Genomic DNA, 20489 nt, shown 5'->3' on the forward strand with positions numbered 1-20489 from the left:
AAGTAATGAATTTCCTAACATGGAGGTGACTAGGTCTTAGTCTATAAGGTGATATGACTGTTTTGTGTTGGTGATGGTTTAAATTTCACCTAATTCTCTCCTTGAACTTCAAATAACATCATATTTCCCCAGTGAACTGCTCGCTCCTCTGCTGTGAAATGCTTCTGCTGTAGCCCTGTTCTTTAGACTCTAGAAGTCTATATGCCTCAGCACTGCAAGCTCCATGAGAACAGGGGCAGTATCCACCCTCCCTCCTCCTTCAGACTGTGTCCAGGGTTTGATAAATATTTTTTGAGTGATTTAGAAGGAGTGTTCGGTATATCATCATAAATATTCCCATTCCTCCCCACAGCTTTGATGCTCCCTGAGATGTCTTTCTGTCACATTCTGTGTTAGATTTTAAGCTGCTTCTTTTTTTAAAAAATTAATTTTATTTTTATTAAAGTATAGTTGATTTATAGGGTTGTGGCAATTTCTGCTGTTCGGCAGTGTTATATATATAATTATTTTTCCTCATACTCTCTGCTGTGTTCTTTTATTTTATTGTTTTTAAAGTGCAGTTGATTACAACGTTTTGACAAGTTCTGTTGTATAACAAAAGTGACCTAATCACACACATTTCCCTGTGCTATACAGTAGGATTCCATTGCCTGGTTATACTGTTATCCTATACCATTCTTTAACTCTTCCTGTTGTTTCAAATCACACTTTAACTTCAGTCAACCAAAGTTTTTTCCATATTTTTTAACAGACGCATAATATGTTAACAGTAAAGTATGTAACTATTACAAATACAAATTGCTGAATTTTTATACATGCATTGTCATTTAACCATCACCTGACCAAAGAATAGAACATCATCAGACCTTAGAAGCCTCACTCTTGCATCTCCCTGTAACATGAGCAAAGGTAATCCATGTGCTGAATTGAATGATGCAATGTATAACATGATTTCCTTTGTGACTTTAATATCTCCACTCCTTCAAATTCTTTAAAAATCACAAGGCAGAAAAAACTTATTTTATTTCATAATAAAAACCAATGTCATGACACTTTATATTCGTATAATATTGTATAATTAAAGTCTTCCACCCGTCATATCATTTGATCCTCTACGACCTCCCTATGAGCTAGAATGGAAGTCTTCACTTCATTGTATAAATGAGGGTTTTGAGGAACAGAGAAGGGCCATCACCTGAACCATGATTTTTGCAAGCTCAAGCTTCTTTGTAGAGAGTTATCATAATAATCCTGGCTTTTCTGTAAATTACACAGGCTGGACTTACAAACACAACTGTCTTTTCTGAAATATTCTGGGAACATAGCACTAAACTTGGACCTAGTACATGCAAAAAATAGGACGTGGTGAGTTTTGCCCAGTGATCAATGGTCAACTTGAACCAAGTCACTTGGACTCTTCTTTGTAAATGACTTAATCGTAGCTCACATTTGTCTACTGCTCCACAATTTCTGAAGTGTTTCTCATATATGACCTCATTTCACAAGAGTTAATGATTACCAGAATTGCTGAGAGTTATTTATGTCTCTGGACTGTGCTAAGTCCTCTACAGGAATTATCAAGTACACTCTTCCCAACAAACTGATGAGGTAGGTATTAGTTTATTTTATCCCATGCAAAACTCCAGCGTCAGTTTCCATCAGTACTGAGAACTTAGTCATCAAATCGTTCATCCGCTAGGGAGAAGGCACATTGGAACACTCTTCCTGCCCTGAGAAGTGTCCACAAATGTGTAGCACATTGGCTTTAATTAATTATCAAGGCAGTGATCAGGTATAACTCTAAGTGGTTGCTGTGAAACTCCAAGTTCAATGCACTTTCACCTTCTTCTCACTGAAAACCTAGTTCTAGTTCTCTCCTGTGAAGAGTGAAACTTAATGATGATATTTCTTCCCTCACCCCACTGAGCACGTTGCTATTCAAAATACTGAAGAACAAGAGGAAACGAACCTGCTCACATTCTATTCCCAGCTTCTAAAGATGGCAGGTGGTATATTATGTTATATATGTCCTCTCAGAGTTCTCAACTCTTTGAAGCTATTTAGTAAGAAAGGGGAAGGCAGTATCTAAGAGGGCTGTGCTCCTGTTTTCTGAACTTTGACTCTGCTGTTGTATCGAGGTTAGCAACACTGGCTTGATGTGCTAAAAGTTGGAACAGTTTCATTGATCTCTCTATGTGCCTCTACTGCTAGACTTTTTTGGAACATTCTGTACTTAATGATGAAACTATGTTATTTTTCAAAGTAAAATTTGAAAATAGAAACCAAATTTGGGTTAAAACAGCTTTCATTTATTTAAATTATTTAAAAGGGTTCACAAATCATTGCTGGAGCTTTTTAAAAAGAAAAAAATATTATGCCACTTATTTTTTTTTAATTAACATACAATACAATTGACTCTTGCAAGTACAACTTTATGAATTTTAACTCCTGGATAGGCTTTTTAAATCACTGCCCCAATCAGAACACAGAACTGTCCTGTCTCCTGAACACCCTTACGCCGCCCCTTTTCAGTCACCCCCCACTAGCCCCTGAGCTGTTGTCTGTCACTTTAGTTTTGTCTTTCTGGAAATGTCATTTAAATGGATCTGGATGGTGGGTAACATGCTGAGACTGACGTTTTTTTCCATTCTGCATAATGCCCTTGAGATTCATCTCAGTTGTTATCAACAGCTCCATGCTATGTATTGCTGACAAGCAGTCTATTTTTTGGATGTACCAGAGTTTGTTTATCAGTTTCCCTGTTGAAGAACAAGTTGTTTCTTGTTTTTGGCTAGTAATGGTGGAGCTGCTATAAACGTTCATGCACAGGTTTTTGTGGGAACATTAGTTTCCATTTCTCTTGGACAAATAGCCAGGAAGGCGTGGGATTGCCAGATCCTATGGTATGTACGTGTGTGTTTAACTTAATAAGAAACTGGGAAATTGTTTGCCAGAGAGGCTATACCATTTTGTAGTCTCAGCAGTAGGAGAGTTGCAGTTGTTTCGTATTCTCTTCAGCACTTGGTATTGTCAGTATTTCTTACTTTTGTTATTCTGAAAGGTGTTTAGTGGTATCTTATTTTGTTGTTTTAATTTTCGCTACGTTATGGCTAGTTGTGTGGAACATCCTTTCGTGTGTTAATTTCCTTTCTAAATATCTTTTTTAGTAAAGTTTCTCTTTAACACTTTTGACATGTTAAAATTGGGGTTTTTTTTGCAGTGTGATTCCTACAACTTTATTCTTTGTCAAAACATTTTTCAATATTGAAGGCATTTCTCTTTCCATATAAATTTAGAATAAACTTGTCTATAGCTATAAAGAGATTTTGCTAGGTGTTTTGATTGGGATTTCATTAAGTTCATCAAGTAATTTGGGGAAGAATTGATACCTTTTCTATGTGTAGTCTTAGAAAGCATGAGTTTGGGATGTCTCTTGTATTATTTTCTATTACCAACTTAATAAATACCAGAAACTTAGTGGCTTCAAACAACATCCATTTATTACATCAGAATGTTTGTGAATCACAAGTCTGGGTCACGGTGTGGTTTATTTGGTTCTCTGTTTAGGGCCTTACAAGGCTAAAGTCAAAGTGATCAAATCATCAGCAATGTGCATGTTCCTTTCTTGAGGTTCTGGGAAAGAACACATGTCCAAAATTGTTGACAGAATTTCATGCCTTGTGGCTATAGGCCTGAGGTTCCTGTTTCCTTACCGGTTGTTAGCTGGGGATTTCTCTCAGTTCTCTGAGGCCACCTGCATTCCATGACATGTTGCTACATTTGTCTTTCAACATGAAAGGTCTAGAGAGTTCTTGTCTTGCTTCCCATTTCTTTGACTCATCCTTCTGCTACATCTCTCTGCCTTTAGCCAAAGAATGTTCTCTGCTTTTAAGACCTTGTAGTGCTTAGATTAGGCCCATGTGGCTAATCCAGCACCCTATTTTAAGGCCCATAACCTTAATGACATTTGTAAAGTTACTTTTGCCAATCAAGATAAATAACAGATTCGAGGGATTAGGACATGGTTCGCATCAGGGGCCATCCTGCCAACCACATATTTCCGTTTACTTAGGTTCTTTGATTTCTTTATCAATATTTTGGAAACTTCAGCATATAGATTTTGCACATGTTTAGTTAGGCTTTTTAGCTAACCATTTCATTTTTTCTTCGATAATAACCAATATTTTTGAAAAAGATTCCTTCGCATTGCTGATTGCTAGTCCATAGTAATAGGTTTAATTTGTGTGTATGTGTATTTACTACATATGCCATGACCTTGCTAAACATACTTATTTAAGACTTTTTAAAAAATAGATTCCTTAGGATTTTCTATGTTGAAAATCATGTCATCTGTGAATAGCCTTATTGCACTGGTTAAGAGTTCTAGAATGATGTCACATAATACTGAGAATGAATAGCCTTGCCTTGCTCCTGATCTTGGTAGAAAAGTATTCAGTCTTTCAGTATTAGATGTGATGTTAGCTGTAGGTTTTTTGTAAATGTTCTTTATCTATTTGAGAAAGTTCCCTTCTATTCTTAGTTTGCTGAGAGTTTTTATCTTGAATAGATATAGAATTTTGTCAAGTACTGTTCCTGTATCAATTGATATGATTATGTGTTTTCTTTAGACTTAAAAAATACTGAAACCAGGAGTTCCCATTGTGGCTCAGCAGGTTAAAAACTTGACATAGTGTCTGAAAGGAAGTGAGTTTCATCCCTGGCCTTGCTCAGTAGGCTAAGAATCAGGGTTTGCCACAAGCTGCAGTATAGGTTACAGATGTGGCTTGGATCTGGTGTTGCTGTGACTGTGCTGTAGGCCTGCAGCTGCAGCTCTGTTTCGGCCCCTAGCCCAGGAACTTCCATATGCTTCAGGTGTGGCTGTAAAAAGAAAAAAAAAATAATGCTGATACCAACCTTGAATTCCTGAGATGAACTCAGCTTGGTTGTGGGACATCCATAAATTTGTTTTCTTATGCTATCTGTGTTGGAATTGGAGTAATACTGATCTCATTAAATGAATGGGAACTGTTTGCCCTTTTATTTTCTGGAAGAAATTATGTACAGTTGATGTTAATTCTTTAAATATTTGGTGGAATTCACAGGTAAAACCATCTAGGGCTTAGATTTGGTGTGTGTGTGGGGGTGTTTCTACCTACAGATATGTTTTCTTTTAATGATTACAGGACCATTCAGACTATCCATTTAATTTTAGGTGAACTTTGGTAATTTGTGGTTTTTGACAAATTGATCCATTTCATGTAAATTGTGGAATTTATGTGTGTAGAGTTTTTAGTATTGCATTGTGGCAGTTTTAATGCTTGTGTGATAAGCAGGGACATACCCTCTCTTATCCCTAATATTAGTGATACGTGGTTTACTTTCCTTGTTGGTTCTCCTGGCTAGAGGTTTAGTAATTTTATTGTTCTTTTCAAAGAATCAGGTTTTGATTTTATTATTTTTTTCCATATATATATTATTTCTGATTTAAAAATCTTTGCTCTCTACTTTTCATTATTTCCTTCATTTTGCTTGCTTGGTTAAGTTTTCTCTTCTTTTTGTAGGTTCTTAAAGAGAAAGATTAGATTATTTCCTCGAGATCTTTTTTTTTGTTGTTGTTGTGAGCTTTTATTACAGCAAATTTTCCTAAGTTCTGCTTTAACTGCATCCTGTGGATTTTGGTATGTTAGATTTTCAATTTTGTTCAGTTTAACATATTTTTAAATTTCTCTTGACACTTTCACTTTGACTTATGGATTATTTAGAAGTATATTCCTTACTTTCTAAGTGTTTGTAGACTTCTCCTATTATTTGTGTATTTGTTTTGATGTATAGTTTAATTTGATGGTTAGAGAATGTGTTTTGAAGTCTTTTAAATTTGTCAAGGTTTGATTTATGGTGCCTGATCTTATGGTGAATGCCTATGTATACTTGAAAAGAATGCTATTTTTTCCTTTGTGGAGTCCTCCCAGAGTTGCTCCATGTACTCTGCTCGGGTTGATAGCTACATTCATTAAGAAAGGCAAAGTGGAGTTTGCTTGTTTCATTTTACCCAGATTCAGAGCCTTCTGTGTCACTTCACTGAAACTTTTGTTTACTGATAAATATTAGATTCTGAAATATTCTGCACAAAGATTCTTTTATGTTTCAAAAGTTATAAATTAGATAAAAGATTGATAATGAAAATAACTGATTAATTAATAAGTGTGATCTCCTTTTATGTAAAATGGAGTAATTAGTAACTTCTTTGTCCTTTAAAAGCTTGTTTGTCATATCTTAGGTGGGCATCGATGCAAGACCTGCTCAAACTTTATCACTAAGTTAGGAAAAGGAAAAGTTCTAAGATGGAGTCAGGACTCAAGGAAGTAATTTGGCTGCAGGGCTGACCCTACATGGAGATGACCATCTAGGGTTTGTGCTTTGGTGTTGATGTCCATATTCAGTGGGCAGGTCAAAGCAAAGGGTATCTGTCAACTGGGACTGGAACATGTAAAGCTTCATGGTTATAGGCAGTTTATCCAGATTGGAAGGAGACCTTGCAGGGGGGAAGAAATGCAGGCTCCTGGAACAGAGCACTGATGAGCACCAAGTTGAAAGGCCAAGCCCCAACCAGATTTCTGGCGTTCAAAGAGTGGCTATGATCTAACTATGGAGCTGTATGTAGAATTAGGAAACCGATGGAGAAATACAGTCTTGCAGCCTCATGAAATACTGTTGTACAGAAGGAAAGCTGAGTAATTAGTGACTAGCCTTGGGTCAGCAAACCTAGTTTCAGCCTGTCATCTGCTGGCCCAGGCAGAAAAATCTAGTGGTCAGAGCTGATTCACAGGTTAGGAAGGCTTGATGCTTAATAAGGCTAGATAGTGTGGACACTAGAAAGATTTATTTGTAGGGATAGGTGTTTAAGTGTCAGTAGAAGATAACATAATTGACATTACATTGATTACATAGAACTAAGCACATCTTTGAAACTTCTTGCTAGATGATATAGGGATTATGCTAGGAAACAATGGTATTAAGTATGAGAGAAGAACTAATATCTAAGAGGGGAAGTGTGAAAATGATTGTGTAGTAAATAATAGATAATGCAGAGAAGGCTGACTGCCAATTTATTATATGTATGTTCCCATCACCTAATGCAAGGGCAGGGGTCGTTAAACCCTATCACAATAATCTAAAGCTAAGTTATAATTCAGACCACCAGAAACCATGCATTATTAAGCAGATTCCTTTGCTTTTCTGACAGTTTCTCCATCTCTGAAAATACCCAGCACCCTCTCCCCATGAGAAATAAGAACCAAAAGTGTATTGCTAGTAACAATAATAAAATTCTGAGGCTGAATGCAAGACAATGTTAGAATGAATCAGTCTTCTCAGAGAGGTTTCAGACTAGCCACCAATGTTGGTACCTTCCGTCTGTGAAAAGCAGCCTGCAAGATCACATTTTCTTTTCAGTTTTTTTATTCTAATTCATCACAGGGCAGGACTGACCCTGGATTTGTGTTTGCACACAAGTTAGATCAGCTTTCCCTTGGTGATCTGACTCCTTGCTGCCTCCAGCGTAATCCAGTTACTCATGGAATTATCAATTAAGGCTCTCAATCACTCTAATTAGAATGTCTTCTGACTGTTGCTGAAGGAACTCAGCAGCTTATAAACAGACAAATTGGGAAAGTCTAGAGGTATGAGTTTTTTTTTTTTTTTTAAATAGCCAAAAGCAGTAGCAGAAACTAGAATGCTTTAGCATAGCTGAGTTTGGGGGCTAAAATTACCTGGCCCTGAATTGGCAACGCAGTGTCTAGTGGCTCACTGTTGACAAGGATTATACAGAATTATTTACTTTTACTAATGACTTGGATGAGGGTTTAGGTGGCATGTTGATCAAGTTTATAGATGACACAAAACCAGGAGGGTAACAATTATTATGATGACAGACTCAGGAGCCAAATGGTTTCAAGACAGAATTTAGTGCAATGGCAATCCATCCATTATGTGCCTGGAAGAATGATCTCCATACGGCACAATTTAATGATCACATCATCCCTCTTATTAAAACTTACAGCAATTCCTTATTGCTGTTTACGTTAATCCCAAGTCCTCACCTACTATTCAGGGCCTTGCAATATTCTGACCCTAACACCCCTGCTTTCCATTAAAATCTTATGTAGTTCTTTCTCTAATACCCTATATTTGAGGAGTTCCCGTCGTGGCGCAGTGGTTAACGAATCCGACTAGGAACCTTGAGGTTGCGGGTTCGGTCCCTGCCCTTGCTCAGTGGTGGTTAACGAATCCGACTAGGAACCTTGAGGTTGCGGGTTCGGTCCCTGCCCTTGCTCAGTGGGTTAACGATCCAGCGTTGCCGTGAGCTGTGGTGTAGGTTGCAGACGCGGCTTGGATCCCGCGTTGCTGTGGCTCTGGCGTAGGCCGGTGGCTACAGCTCCGATTCAACCCCTAGCCTGGGAACCTCCATATGCCGCGGGAGCGGCCCAAGAAATAGCAACAACAACAACAACAAAAACGACAAAAAAGACAATAAATAAATAAATAAATAAATAAATACCCTGTATTTGAGTCAAACTGAATTATTTACAGACTGTTTCCTATTTATGTCCCATGCTCTCTCTATCTTTAAGCATTACTCTCCACCGAGTTTCTTTTCCCCACACTTTCCTCCTGCCTCGATTCCAAATTTTCAAACCAGTTTTTCTCAGCTACCTCTTGTGTTTCGTCTTCTTTGATTGCCTTAGGTGGAATAATCTCCTTCTTTTGCTAATCCTCAATAACACGTATCAGCTCCTCTCTATTTTTATCATATTGGATTGCAGTTTTTCTACACATTTTAAGTCTCTCCTACACTCTACTTCATGCTAGAACTTCTGTCTGATAAATCTTTGCATTTCCTGTAGTGCCTCTGAGTGTGTATTGTTCAAAGTGGATGAGGCGGACGTGATTTGCACGTGGTTTATCTCCTTTACTGGGGGGAAGTGCCTTTGGAGAAGGCCCTACTTCTTGCTTGCCAGAGGTCCCTGCAATTATAGCATAGTGACTTGTAAACAGAATGTGTTCAGTACCTGTTTTGTTGAATTAATGAATGATGGAGAGAAGCACATCCCTAAGGGAACAGTATAAGCATTGGAAGGGATGGTAGTGATAAGAAAGAGACATTTAATTTCTGAGATAAAACAATTATTTAAGATAAAATAAACTCTCGGGTGATTTGTGCACAGTCCTGCTAAGGAAGAAGCGCAGTAGAGATTTTTGGTGATGTGTAGTCAAGAGAGGTGGCCGGGGTTGGAAACTTGTATTGTTCTTTAAAGTGACCTCACACTGGATTGCTTGGGCAGTACCAGTTTCTGCCTTTTGTTTCAGTATAGAGTTCTTAAAATGCGTCATTTCAAATGCTGTTAATAGGTCACCTTATGTATTAAATGAGTCTTTGACCTTTTTAGGTTACTGGGTCCCTGTGGTTTTGAAAGGTGTGGCATAGGCTGATGTTTTGGATGATAGACTTACAGTTAGCCAGGTGTGGATATAAATCCCATCTCTGTCACTTACTAGAAATATGGCCTGGACAAGTTACCAAGACCTCCATAAGAACCCCCGTGTGGCTATTGTGTTCAAAACGTAGAGCAGAGACTTTAAGTATGGAATTTCTCAATAACATCCAGGTTTCAGTGTTTATAACCCTACAGAGGATTTATCAAGGGCCAGTGATGGCTAGAGTACTAGGGAAATATTTCACAGAGAAGTTAAATCTTCAGGCCTTTTGCATTAAAGATCACACAACTGAATATAAGGGCATCATTCCTGTTAGTTGGCTGTTTCAGCTGGTTATCAACAGAAAGGCTAAAGATCATGGGAATTGGAATCCAGCCTCATCATCTCTCTCTTCTAGTGAGACGAGGAGAGCAAGCACAGCAGGACATGAGGTTTATATATTTCCTCTTATTATAAATTCAGAGTATGGTGGACTTAAAATCAAATCTGAATCCAGGGTGTCTAGACTTTCTATTTATCACCAAGAAGGAAAAGTGTCTGGAGTATGAAATGTTTCCAGTTAGGTATAGACAAAGGGAATTTGATGAAGGGTAAGAAGAACAAACTTATCAGCCAGAAATGCAACTCTGAAAAAAAAATTAAAAAAAATTTTTTTTTTTACGTAGGCAGTTAGAGTTCAGTGATTCTGAGGCAGTTCTAGAGCCATGCTCCTCAAATTTGATCATTACTCTACCCTTTTCTAGCCAAAGGATCTTGGGTATGTGATTTACACTTGTCTCAGTTTTCTTATCTGTGATATAGGGAATTCAAAAAGCCTATCTTACTGGTTGGTTCTGACAATTAAATTTGTTGATATTGTAAAATTCTCAGAATAGTTCCTAATCAATAGTCAGCATGCATATGCACGAATATTATTTAAGCCCTTGAGAGTAACAGATATTCTCCTTACCCTTGCATTTATGTTGACAGGATGGGACTTCTGTGGTGTGTGCTGGGTCTCTGCTTCTATGGGATCCTGCAAAGTCATGCCTCAGGTAAGTGAATGGCTTTTGACAATTTATTAAAGTGCAAGCCACGCATAGGGTTATGTCTCACCTCTTTCTGAAAATAAAACTTAAGAGAACACAATGTTGTTTATTTTCATTGACTTCTGTCGTAGCACAAAATCATAGAATTTTGATGGTGGGAGGAACCACTGACATCTCTAGTCTAAATGGGACAAAGTACGTGGCGGGGGATGGTGGTCTGGTGTGTTTAATTATAGGAATTTCCCAGCACCTTCTCATCCAAACCAACTAGAATTCTGTCTCTTCCCCTTACCTCAGAACATATAGGAAAAGAAATGATCGTGATGGTAGCACGGCTGTTTTCCAAGCTTGAGCCAATGGTGGAGAAAGCCTCATTGGTACCAGTCTGTTAATACTTTATGAAAATAAGTAGATGATGGGTTTTGTCATACTGCTTCTATATAAGAAAGAACCTGTCATTAAGCTTATTCTTTCTTTGGATGTTGCTTCATGGTGTAAGAGGAGTCAGCCAAAGCCTTTATTGAGTTTAAATAAGAAACTCAGTTATCATGAACCTGGATCATAGGACATCAGAGTTACAGGGGACTTGAAAGTCTGTTTTTGCAGGTCTACTCTCATCTCTAGAAGTACTATTCAGAACCATTCTATGGGACTTCTAACTAGTGATCATCTAATTTCAGCACATTATGTCTTTGGATTGATCAAAATCTTTAAAAATTTTTAGTGCATTTAACTGAAGTTTGTCATAGCCATATATTTCTATGGTTCGACCACCTTGTTTAAATAAAAAAATACCCTATTGTTGCATTAAAAAAATAGAACTGTTTTTTATTGAAGAGGGAAGGGAGGTTATTTCTGTTTTTGCCACCTTCAGAACATTCTTAATAGCACTGGTAATAGAACTCTAGAAAACACAGCTGGAAAATCGTTAAGAAGGTAAATTTGTTCTAGACTATTTAGTCATGTTGTACAATTTTTATAGCATGCAATATTTATATATTCTTTCTGTAGAATAGTCCAAGTTAAATTGTGAAATTTAATTATTTAATATCAAATTGAAACATATATACATGTTATATCATCCAGGCACTATCCATGTTACCATGGGAATTTGAAGAAGTCTTAATATTTGACTGACCTTGATCAATCTGTTTGAACAAAATTAACCCAATTGTTGGAGCAATATAACTTATGACTTATCCTTTGAATATATATGCTTTGCATTGAATGTGGTTAATTGTGATAGACTACATTTAGTGTTTGGGGGTGAAAAGTAGCTTCTACACCTAATGTGTGTTGTCCTGCAAATACAGTCCACATTGGTGATGTTTATTTTTAGTCTGAACTATCATAACTATGATTACTTGAAAAAATAAATAGAAAATACCTAATCTAGTTATTCTTTAATTTTAATGTGGGGAACTTGGATATCTTCATTTGCAAAAAAAAAAAGAAACTTCCCCTGTGTAATTTCCCTGACCACGGACGGACCAGAATTTGAATATAATTACTTTAATTCTTTTTCTATGTGAGAAGCCTTCAGAGATGTTAAAACAATAATCGTAAAACTATGACCATGTTCTCTAATATATGCCTTGCAACTCTTCTTCACACACATAGATTTGAATTGTCCTACCTGATTATTTTTTCCGGGTGTGTTTCAGATTTGCTATGCCACTGGAAGTATTTTATGGGAAACCAAAAATAGCACTAAAGGGTATAACTAGAACAGAGTGCAGCTCAAAGCTTAGACAAGGAAAGATAACTTCTTACCTTGTTGGCCCTCGGAGGCTTCACAGAGGAAAGAATATATTATAAGCAGGGCTAATATTCAGCTGGGATGCACAAGTGTATAGCTTGACTGTCTGTTTAGCCCAGCATCTCTCCTACTTAACTGAGTGTTTCATTTGACTGACCAGTGCCCTGATGTCTTGGTTTTTAAATACACCGAGGAATTCCCTTGTGGATCAGCAGGTTAAGGATCCAGCATTGTTACTGCTGTGGCTCTGGTTGTATCTGTGGCGCAGGTTCGCTTCCTGGCCCAGGAACTTCCACGTGCTGTAGGCACAGCCAAAAATTGAAAAATAAATACACTTAATATAACCCCTGATGGTAGTTAGTTCTTATTTGATTTAGTTGTATCCTTGAATACTATTTTCTTAGAGAGGTCTTCCTTAACCACCTGAACTAAAATAGCCCTGCCAGTCATTCTCTATTCTATTCTGCTTTAGTTTTCTTCATAATATTTATTATTGACATTATATTAACTCTTTATTTTCTCTCCTCCTCTTCTTCTCCTCTCCCTCCTTCTCCTTCTTCCTCTTGTCTTTCCTCCCAACCCCATCCTCCTCTCCTTTCTTTCTTTTTCTCTTTCTCTCTCTCCTTCTTTTCCTTCCTCCCTCCCTATTTCTCTACTTTTAAACTACCCAAAGACAGAGACTTGTCCATTTTGTTTGTTACACAAACACTTGGAGTAAAGATTGGCACATTGACACGTAGTAGGAACTCAAATCATGTATATATTCAATGGATGAAAAAAATGTCCCTTCACATCCTTTTTTGCCCAAATTGGCCAGTTTTATAATGGATCTTGTTTGGATTCATACCAGTCATTCATTAATGTGGTTTTTTATGTCCTCACCTTGAAGGAAAAGGGAGAGATGACCTTGTTACTCTTGGTAAAGATCAGTGAAGTCTCAGGAGTTAGTGGGTGCTATTGTCTCACTGGTCCTGGCAGAGTTGCTTTTCTGAATGACTTTTACTGTAATCTATCCAAGGAGCCCCCATCCCCACCCCCTCACAGGTCATTGGGAAGCGAGCTTTCCACCCAGGAACTGACTCATAATTCTGTCCGGGGAAGCTGACTTCTTGAATGAGATAAATTCTCATACCAGCCCCATTGAGTCACCATGGGAGCAGGAAACATGTTGTAATGTCCTCAGCCCATCTGGCCAATATTCATTTGCCTTCCTTATGAAAAGGTATATTGTGTCTGTGTTAGTGATGCACTTCCTAGTTGAGGGAGAGGAACAAAAAGGAAGCGTTGTTGACAAAAATAAAAGGCCCTGGGCTACTAGAAGAAAAAAGGAATCGATGCACATACTGAGAGATCAACCACCCTCTCTTACATCGTGCCTCTTACAATGACAGACAACAGTGGATGCGTTGGTCTTTCATGAGGCTCTTCCTATGCTCCAGGTACCCACATGAATGGACTCACAAGACTGATGCAAGGAACAAAGGAGAAATAGCTTGAACACCCTAAAGCTCTGTGCATGCATATTTAGTAAGAATTTTGTCTTGTGGTTCTGGGCACCTCCATGTAGAACCTTCTCTTAAGGAAAACCTCATATTTTTAGAAAGGAATCATAATGAATAAGAGATTTAGTTCCATGCAGTGCATTTCAAGTGCAGTGAACTGGTCTTCAAGGTACACAATTCTGACTAGAGAACATAGACTTTCTGTGGCCGTACTGTGATTTCCATCTTCACTCAAGAAGGTGGGAGCAACATTTCATCTTTGGTGGTGATAAAAGCAAGTAATCAAAAGCCAGCATTTACTTTCTTTTAAGGAATTAAAGCTTGGGATAATTATAATAGTGAAAATATAATTATATGTGGTAGCGATAGCAGTGATAATAAAGCTCCCTTTGCTGAAACAAAATTCCCTTCGAATTTTTGTATATTCTATGTCATTTAATTCTCACACCCTGAACATAGACCAGTCAGGCTTAACTCCCTTTTTTGGATAAGAAAATTAGAATCAAAGTGGTTAAGTGAGTTATCCAAAGTCACTAATACTTAAAGCAACTGTGATTTCAACTAGTTTCTCAGTTCTCAAGGTGCATATTATTTTTACTAAATACATTCCCTTTGGACTCTACTAGAATATAAATAATTTAGGGAAAAAAAGGTTAAGATCCCAGGTTTTTCTCATTGTTAAAGAAATAAGTAATAGATTTCTAGATAAGAATTATCTAAGTAATGTATTAATAATTAATGATAATTAACTAGTTAAGTAATAAATTTCTTAGAGTTTAAGTAATAGATTTCTACCTTTTCTAGATAAGAATTATCTAAGTAATTGATTAATAATAGTAATAAAGATAAATCTAAGTGATAGATTTCTGTGTTTTCTACATAATAATTATTACCTTTACTCCCCCTGCCTCCTCCTTTGAGATGCCCCACCACCACCACAGGAGGAAATTCACTGTAATGTAAACTCAAAACTCAGTAGTCTTATTTTTGCTTGTTATAGAATTAAACATTTCTAATACTAAACTCAAAGAAGTTCTCCTTTGCAAGAATTCCAGAAGCAAAGTTTGTCTTGCCACACATTTCTCTTTTGGTGTATTTCACTGGCAGCATGTAAGAAAGAGAAACTGTTAAAGTTGCTTTTAGAATAGAAATAAATGTTTGGAACTTGTGATTCCAAGTTGGAGAGGTAGTTAGAATGTCACCACATATAATATGGTGAACTTTAAAAATATTGCCATATCAAAATTATTTGCTGCTCAGACCACATAAAATAATGATAGCAATGAATTTTCTTCCCCAAATGCATGCACACATACACATGCACACATCTTTGAATACAGCTTTTTATTTTCAAAGACAACAGTTGACTCTGTGCCAGGTGCGGGGCTAGATTTCACACACATTATCATTAACTTTACAGAAAAACACTGTGATGGGAGTAGAGTGTAGAGATTTTTACACTTGTTTTACAATTTAGGAAATGTAATGCCAGTTAGTGGCTTCAGTTAACAGTACTCACGATGGCTTGCCTGTAGGGCTGGGATTTGAAAGCTGTCTTTCTTCCCAAAGCAGTGCTCTTTCTTTTATACGCCATTGCCTTCCCTTAGGGCTTTCTTCTGGTGATGAAGGTAAGAAAGGAATTGTGGCAATATAAGAGCTTTAGTTCCCTCATTTCTTTATCATTATTTTTAAAGAAATTTGCAGAGGGTGAAAACAATCATGTGGCTTAATGAGAATAAATTAACACTGTGGAAAATAAATAAGTAAAAACATTGTTGGCTTGCCAGGAATCAAGAGACATTGGTTCAAGTTCTAGCTGTTTTCACTTTGTGAGCTGTTTAATGACATTCATCCTTTAATCACTCAGCTTCACTGTGTCATGTAAGTTCTTACATGCAAAACAACCAACCAACAATAGCAAAACAACCATCCAACAAACTAACCAACCAACCCACAACAGCAAAACTCCAACCAATTCTTCCTTCTTGCTTTTTTATTAAAGGGCTGGGTTTTATTACACCATGGACGTAACACAAAGTACAAGCTTCTCATTATTTAATTATTTCTATTGGAAGTACTTATCGTACAAGGATTTCACTTTATTCTAAAGATCATGAGTTTGACCATTTTATACTATAGAATCAGAGTAAATACGGGAAGGTTCTTATTGTAAGCATCTTATAGTAAATTCTGAGAGAAAGAAAATAAAAACCAAACAAAATTGCAAGAGACAGCAGAGAAAGTTATTAGTCCTGTAGGGAATTATTGAAGAAGACTTTTCAAAGACCACTGCTGTTTTCTAGGAGAAAATGCATCTCTTACTGGGGACAGAATAGTTCAGTTCAGCTGAAGGGAGAATGTGAAGGTATTTAGAAGCCAAGCTAGAAAGGTAGGTTGTGAACAGATTGTAAAGACAGGTAAAGGGAATATTTGCACTTAATGTATTTTAGATATAGTTGTCCAGTTCTCTCTCTCTCTCTCTCTTTTTTCATTTTGTCTTTCTTTGACAAAGACCTATAATATTTTACTGCTATGCAATGGCATAGCTTTTCATAAAGATTCAGATTTGTTGCCAGCTCTGGAGACCTTATATTATTTGAATGTGCTTTTTGAAAAACTCCATACTTGGATGTACTTGTGACATTCAGTCCTGTCTCTGTTGCTCATGGCTGGTCATCCTGAACACACTTCATTTCTATGCAATTTAGTCCAAACATTTGGAGAATGAGTGAAAAATACAGTTTCATTTTATTCTTAGATCTATTCTTAGATCCAATGTTAAAGGTCATTGGACTTATAAAAGTCACCCTAATGTTCTTTATTTTATTTTATTTTTTTTTACTTTCCCACTGTACAGCAAGGGGGTCAGGTTATCCTTACATGTATACATTACAATTACATTTTTCCCCCACCCTTTCTTCTGTTGCAACATGAGTATCTAGACAAAGTTCTCAATGCTATTCAGCAGGATCTCCTTGTAAATCTATTCTAAGTTGTGTCTGCTTCTTCTTGGAAGCAGATATCTTCACTCTCTCTCTCTCTCTTTTTTTTTTTAGCTGCATTTGTATTTTGAAAGACATTATTTTTAAGTTACTTATGCTTCCCAAAGGGTAGATATTGAAAAGAGATTTGAGTACCACAGTTTATTGGCCTGATGCTGACTCTGCAGGTATAATAAGCTCTCTAGAAAGACTTCTTGTATCTCAGTGATAATTCTGTTTAGAAAAATGACCTAATTCTTCCATCACATGCGTTAGTTAAGAGAAGCCACTATTTTTGCAGGGAATACATGGGTGTATATGGTTATAAGTGACAATGTCTGGCTTATAAGGCTTTCTTCTGCTCTTTGAATGGTCAGCCTTGTTTCAGCCTTCTCCCAAACATTTGTTTCTACTGTATTGAGATAGGCTTTGTAGAATCAGATCGCCATTGATTATCAGTGACTTAACTCCTGGGCCATTGGCACCCATTTTATTTCACTGTTTAAAAAAATATTCTTTTTAATTTTGTTGCTGACTTCCTTTGGAAAATAATATCCGCTCTCAAGAAAACAATGCTATGCTTGCTTTCTTCTAAAATTCACTGAGTGCTGCAGTTAATCATTTATTTTTGAGGGATAGAGAGGAAATGGATACCTTTTATAAATAATATGAGAACCTCAGTCAATAACTTCTAGTATCTTCCATCCAAATCGATAAAAGCAATATACAGAATCACCTTTTTTTGTCTTTTTCTATTTTAAAGGCACAAGGAACAATGAAAATACTGAGAAAATGAGAAAGAGACAAAATCATCATACCCTCAATAATCTAGACTTGGCTGAGTCTGTGATTTTCATGAATTTCATTTCTCCTTCTGAAATCAGAATAAAACTCTTGGTATTGCTGTACATTACCAGAAAACAAATACCACTTTCCTGCAGCGTCTATAGGTTGTGGAATATTAGTTTAAGGCTCTTTGCCCATCATCTCATTGTTTTTTTTTTGTTTGTTTTTTTGTTTTGTTTTGTTTTACTTTGAGAAAAGTGCTCCTTGAGGCAGGCAGGGTGTACATTTTGATATATACACCAGGGTACTGATGTTTGCATTTTCTGCTGAACTTATATAACAGAACATTGTGGTCCCTTTAAAGTTTGGGCTTTCCATGCCCGAGGGAGGGACCAACCAAAAGAGTATTTGCCCAACTATGCTTCAATGGAAACCATGTGGGTACTCAAGAAGAAAGAAGCAGGAGTTCCTGTCATGGCTCAGTGGAAACAAATCCGACTAGTATCCATGAGGATGCGGATTCCATCCCTGGCCCCCCTCAGTGGATTAAGGATTCAGCGTTGCCTGTGAGCTATGGTGTATGTCGCAGATGCAGCTCAGATCCTGCGTTGCTGTGGCTGTGGTGTAGGCTGGCAGCTATAGCTCCAATTCAACCCCTGGCCTGAACTTCCATATGCCACAAGTGTGGCCCTAAAAAGCAAAAAAAAGGAAAAAAAAAAAAGAGGAAAGAGAAAGAGATGTCATCTGTCAGTCACAGATAGCTTTTAAAAAATAAATATAGCTCTTTATTAATATAATAATATGGGTTTTATTAGATTCTTAGTCCTTTCATACAAGTACAACTATAGTTGAAATACAGGACCCAATTATTATTGAAAAAAATGCAGATATACAGATTGCTGTTCCCAGGCAGATCTCAACCATTGTTAACCTTTACTTGCTGTAGTTTTTTTAGCCCTTTTTAACTTTGGGGAGAAACATTTAATTGTCCACCATGGACTTGTTTGCTGCTTAAACACATTACACCTAATAGCTTAAAGTGATGTACCTGAGATAATTTTGTCCTTCCCTAGATCCTTTGGGACTTTAGACTGCCCCAAAAGTCTTTTAATGAACTAATGTTTGCTTTTTAGAGAGAAAGTATTAATTTTATCCCCGTACTTTCTAATTTGTTTCTGACTTTTTGATCTATCCAGTCCCTAGGGGAAAATTGAATTTATCTTATGCAAGACTTTTTGACATCTATGGCTTGGTTCTAAATGTCCTTTCAGCATTTTTTTATTGTCCACTCAAGGTAGAGAAAAATAAAGAGAAGGAGGTAATGAGAGAAGAGGAAAGAAAAGCAAGAGAGGAAGAGAGAGAAGAGGTAGTGAGAGAAATAGAGACAGAGAAAGAGAAAGACAAAGAGATACAGAAAGAGTCTCTCTACAGAGTAACTTTGCTGGATTTGATGCACACCGAGGTATATATTTTTTTTCATGTCATAAAAAAACACTTTTTTCTTTTTTGGTTTTTTTTTTTTTTAGTGCTGCACCTGCAGCATATGGAAGTTCCCAGGCTAGGGGTTGAATCAGAGCTATAGCTGCTAGCCTATGCCATAACCACAGCAAGTGGGATCAGAGCCATGTCTGCAACCTACACCACAGCTCAGGGCAACGCAGGATCCTTAACCCACTGAACAAAGCCAGAGATTGAACCCACATCCTCATGGATGGGTTCAAAACCTTCTTAGCCACAATGGGAACTCCATAAAACCATTTTTAAGTACCACACTTAAATACTCCTCCTTTTTCACTGAACTTTACATTGGATGGGATCCTTTTAGTACAGTTTTGTTTTTTACATTCTGACTCTTTCCTTCCTAGTACATTAAAATGATGAGATGAAATAGAAGCCTTAAATATGATAGAAGTTTCTTTATGTCTTGTGTACCACTAGCCAGAGAGCCATCAGCATCTTCAGGATGCTTGTATTCTAAAGGAAGTATGCAGAGGAGACAGTGGAGGCATAGGCTTGTGCAAGGCCTTCGTGATAATGAAGGAAGAGGAGATGGCAGACAAGAGTGTCCCTTTATGCACTGTGTCATAAGGTCTAGGGCAGAAACAATCTGCTGTTTGCAATTGACACTGAGCTGTAAAATGTTTTTCCTATTGGCATTGTATTGCTTGAGGTGCAGCAGAAGCCCAGCTAGTATTTGTGTCCAGGAGGAGTGCATAGCTTTGCTTGGAGGATAATGGAAATAATGGAAATTGTGAATAGAGCAATTAGTAAATGGAAGTGTTGGAGGAGTCCCTCCCACAGCTTACAGTGTTCTTAGTGAGATGCCAAGAGGGGGATTTCAGGAAGAAAGTGAAGACAGGGTCTTTGTTCCTGGTTGCTTTATTAAAGCAAGCTTGTAGTTATCTTACCTTTATTGCTCTAAATATCCTGTTATTAAAAATGTTCTTCCTCTCATCTACAATGCAGTGATAATTGATGACTGCAAAAATAACCATGCAGCATTATACAATATTGAGTTTTTTTAATCACTAAAGGAAGATAGGTGAACTTTAAGCATGGCTTTAAATACCTGTTATTCTAATTCTCTGTAAATTGGTAATAACTATATAGTGGAATGTGTGTGTGTGTGTGTGTGTGTGTGTGTGTAATAAAAAAAGGAAAGTGAGAGAAATAACATTAATTGAACCTGGGAGTAGTGTGTGTATATTTGTCTGTCTGTCTATCTATCTATTGATCTATCTATCTACCCACCTACCTACCTATTTATCTATAATATTATATAAATTTCTGAACAGCCTTGTAAGCTAGACATAGATGTTTTCATCTGTCTTTCCCAATGAGGAATTCCAGATTCAGAAAAGTGAATTAAAAAGTTAAATTTACTTAACAGATTACTATAGCATTATTAAGTAGTAAAACTTTTATACCTGATTGACTT

At 37.0% G+C, this 20489-nt stretch overlaps 1 protein-coding gene across 6 annotated transcripts in view; it reads left to right on the forward strand.

Annotated features, from left to right (window-relative positions):
• IL1RAP (interleukin 1 receptor accessory protein) overlaps positions 1-20489 on the forward strand; it is a 138746-nt gene that overhangs the window by 38652 nt on the left and 79605 nt on the right. For 2 of the 6 annotated variants that reach the window (XM_005670069.3, XM_005670066.3), the window contains exon 2: positions 10465-10529. In XM_005670069.3, the coding sequence (XP_005670126.1) occupies positions 10466-10529 (64 nt within the window). In that variant the 5' untranslated portion in view covers position 10465. Of the gene's footprint in view, positions 1-489; positions 2904-10462; positions 10530-20489 lie in introns of those variants that run through there. The other 4 variants (XM_021070053.1, XM_005670067.3, XM_021070054.1 and 1 more) reach the window with 4 other exon arrangements.

This window comes from Sus scrofa, chromosome 13 (genome assembly GCF_000003025.6).
Source record: "Sus scrofa isolate TJ Tabasco breed Duroc chromosome 13, Sscrofa11.1, whole genome shotgun sequence".
Taxonomy (NCBI): Eukaryota; Metazoa; Chordata; class Mammalia; order Artiodactyla; family Suidae; genus Sus; species Sus scrofa.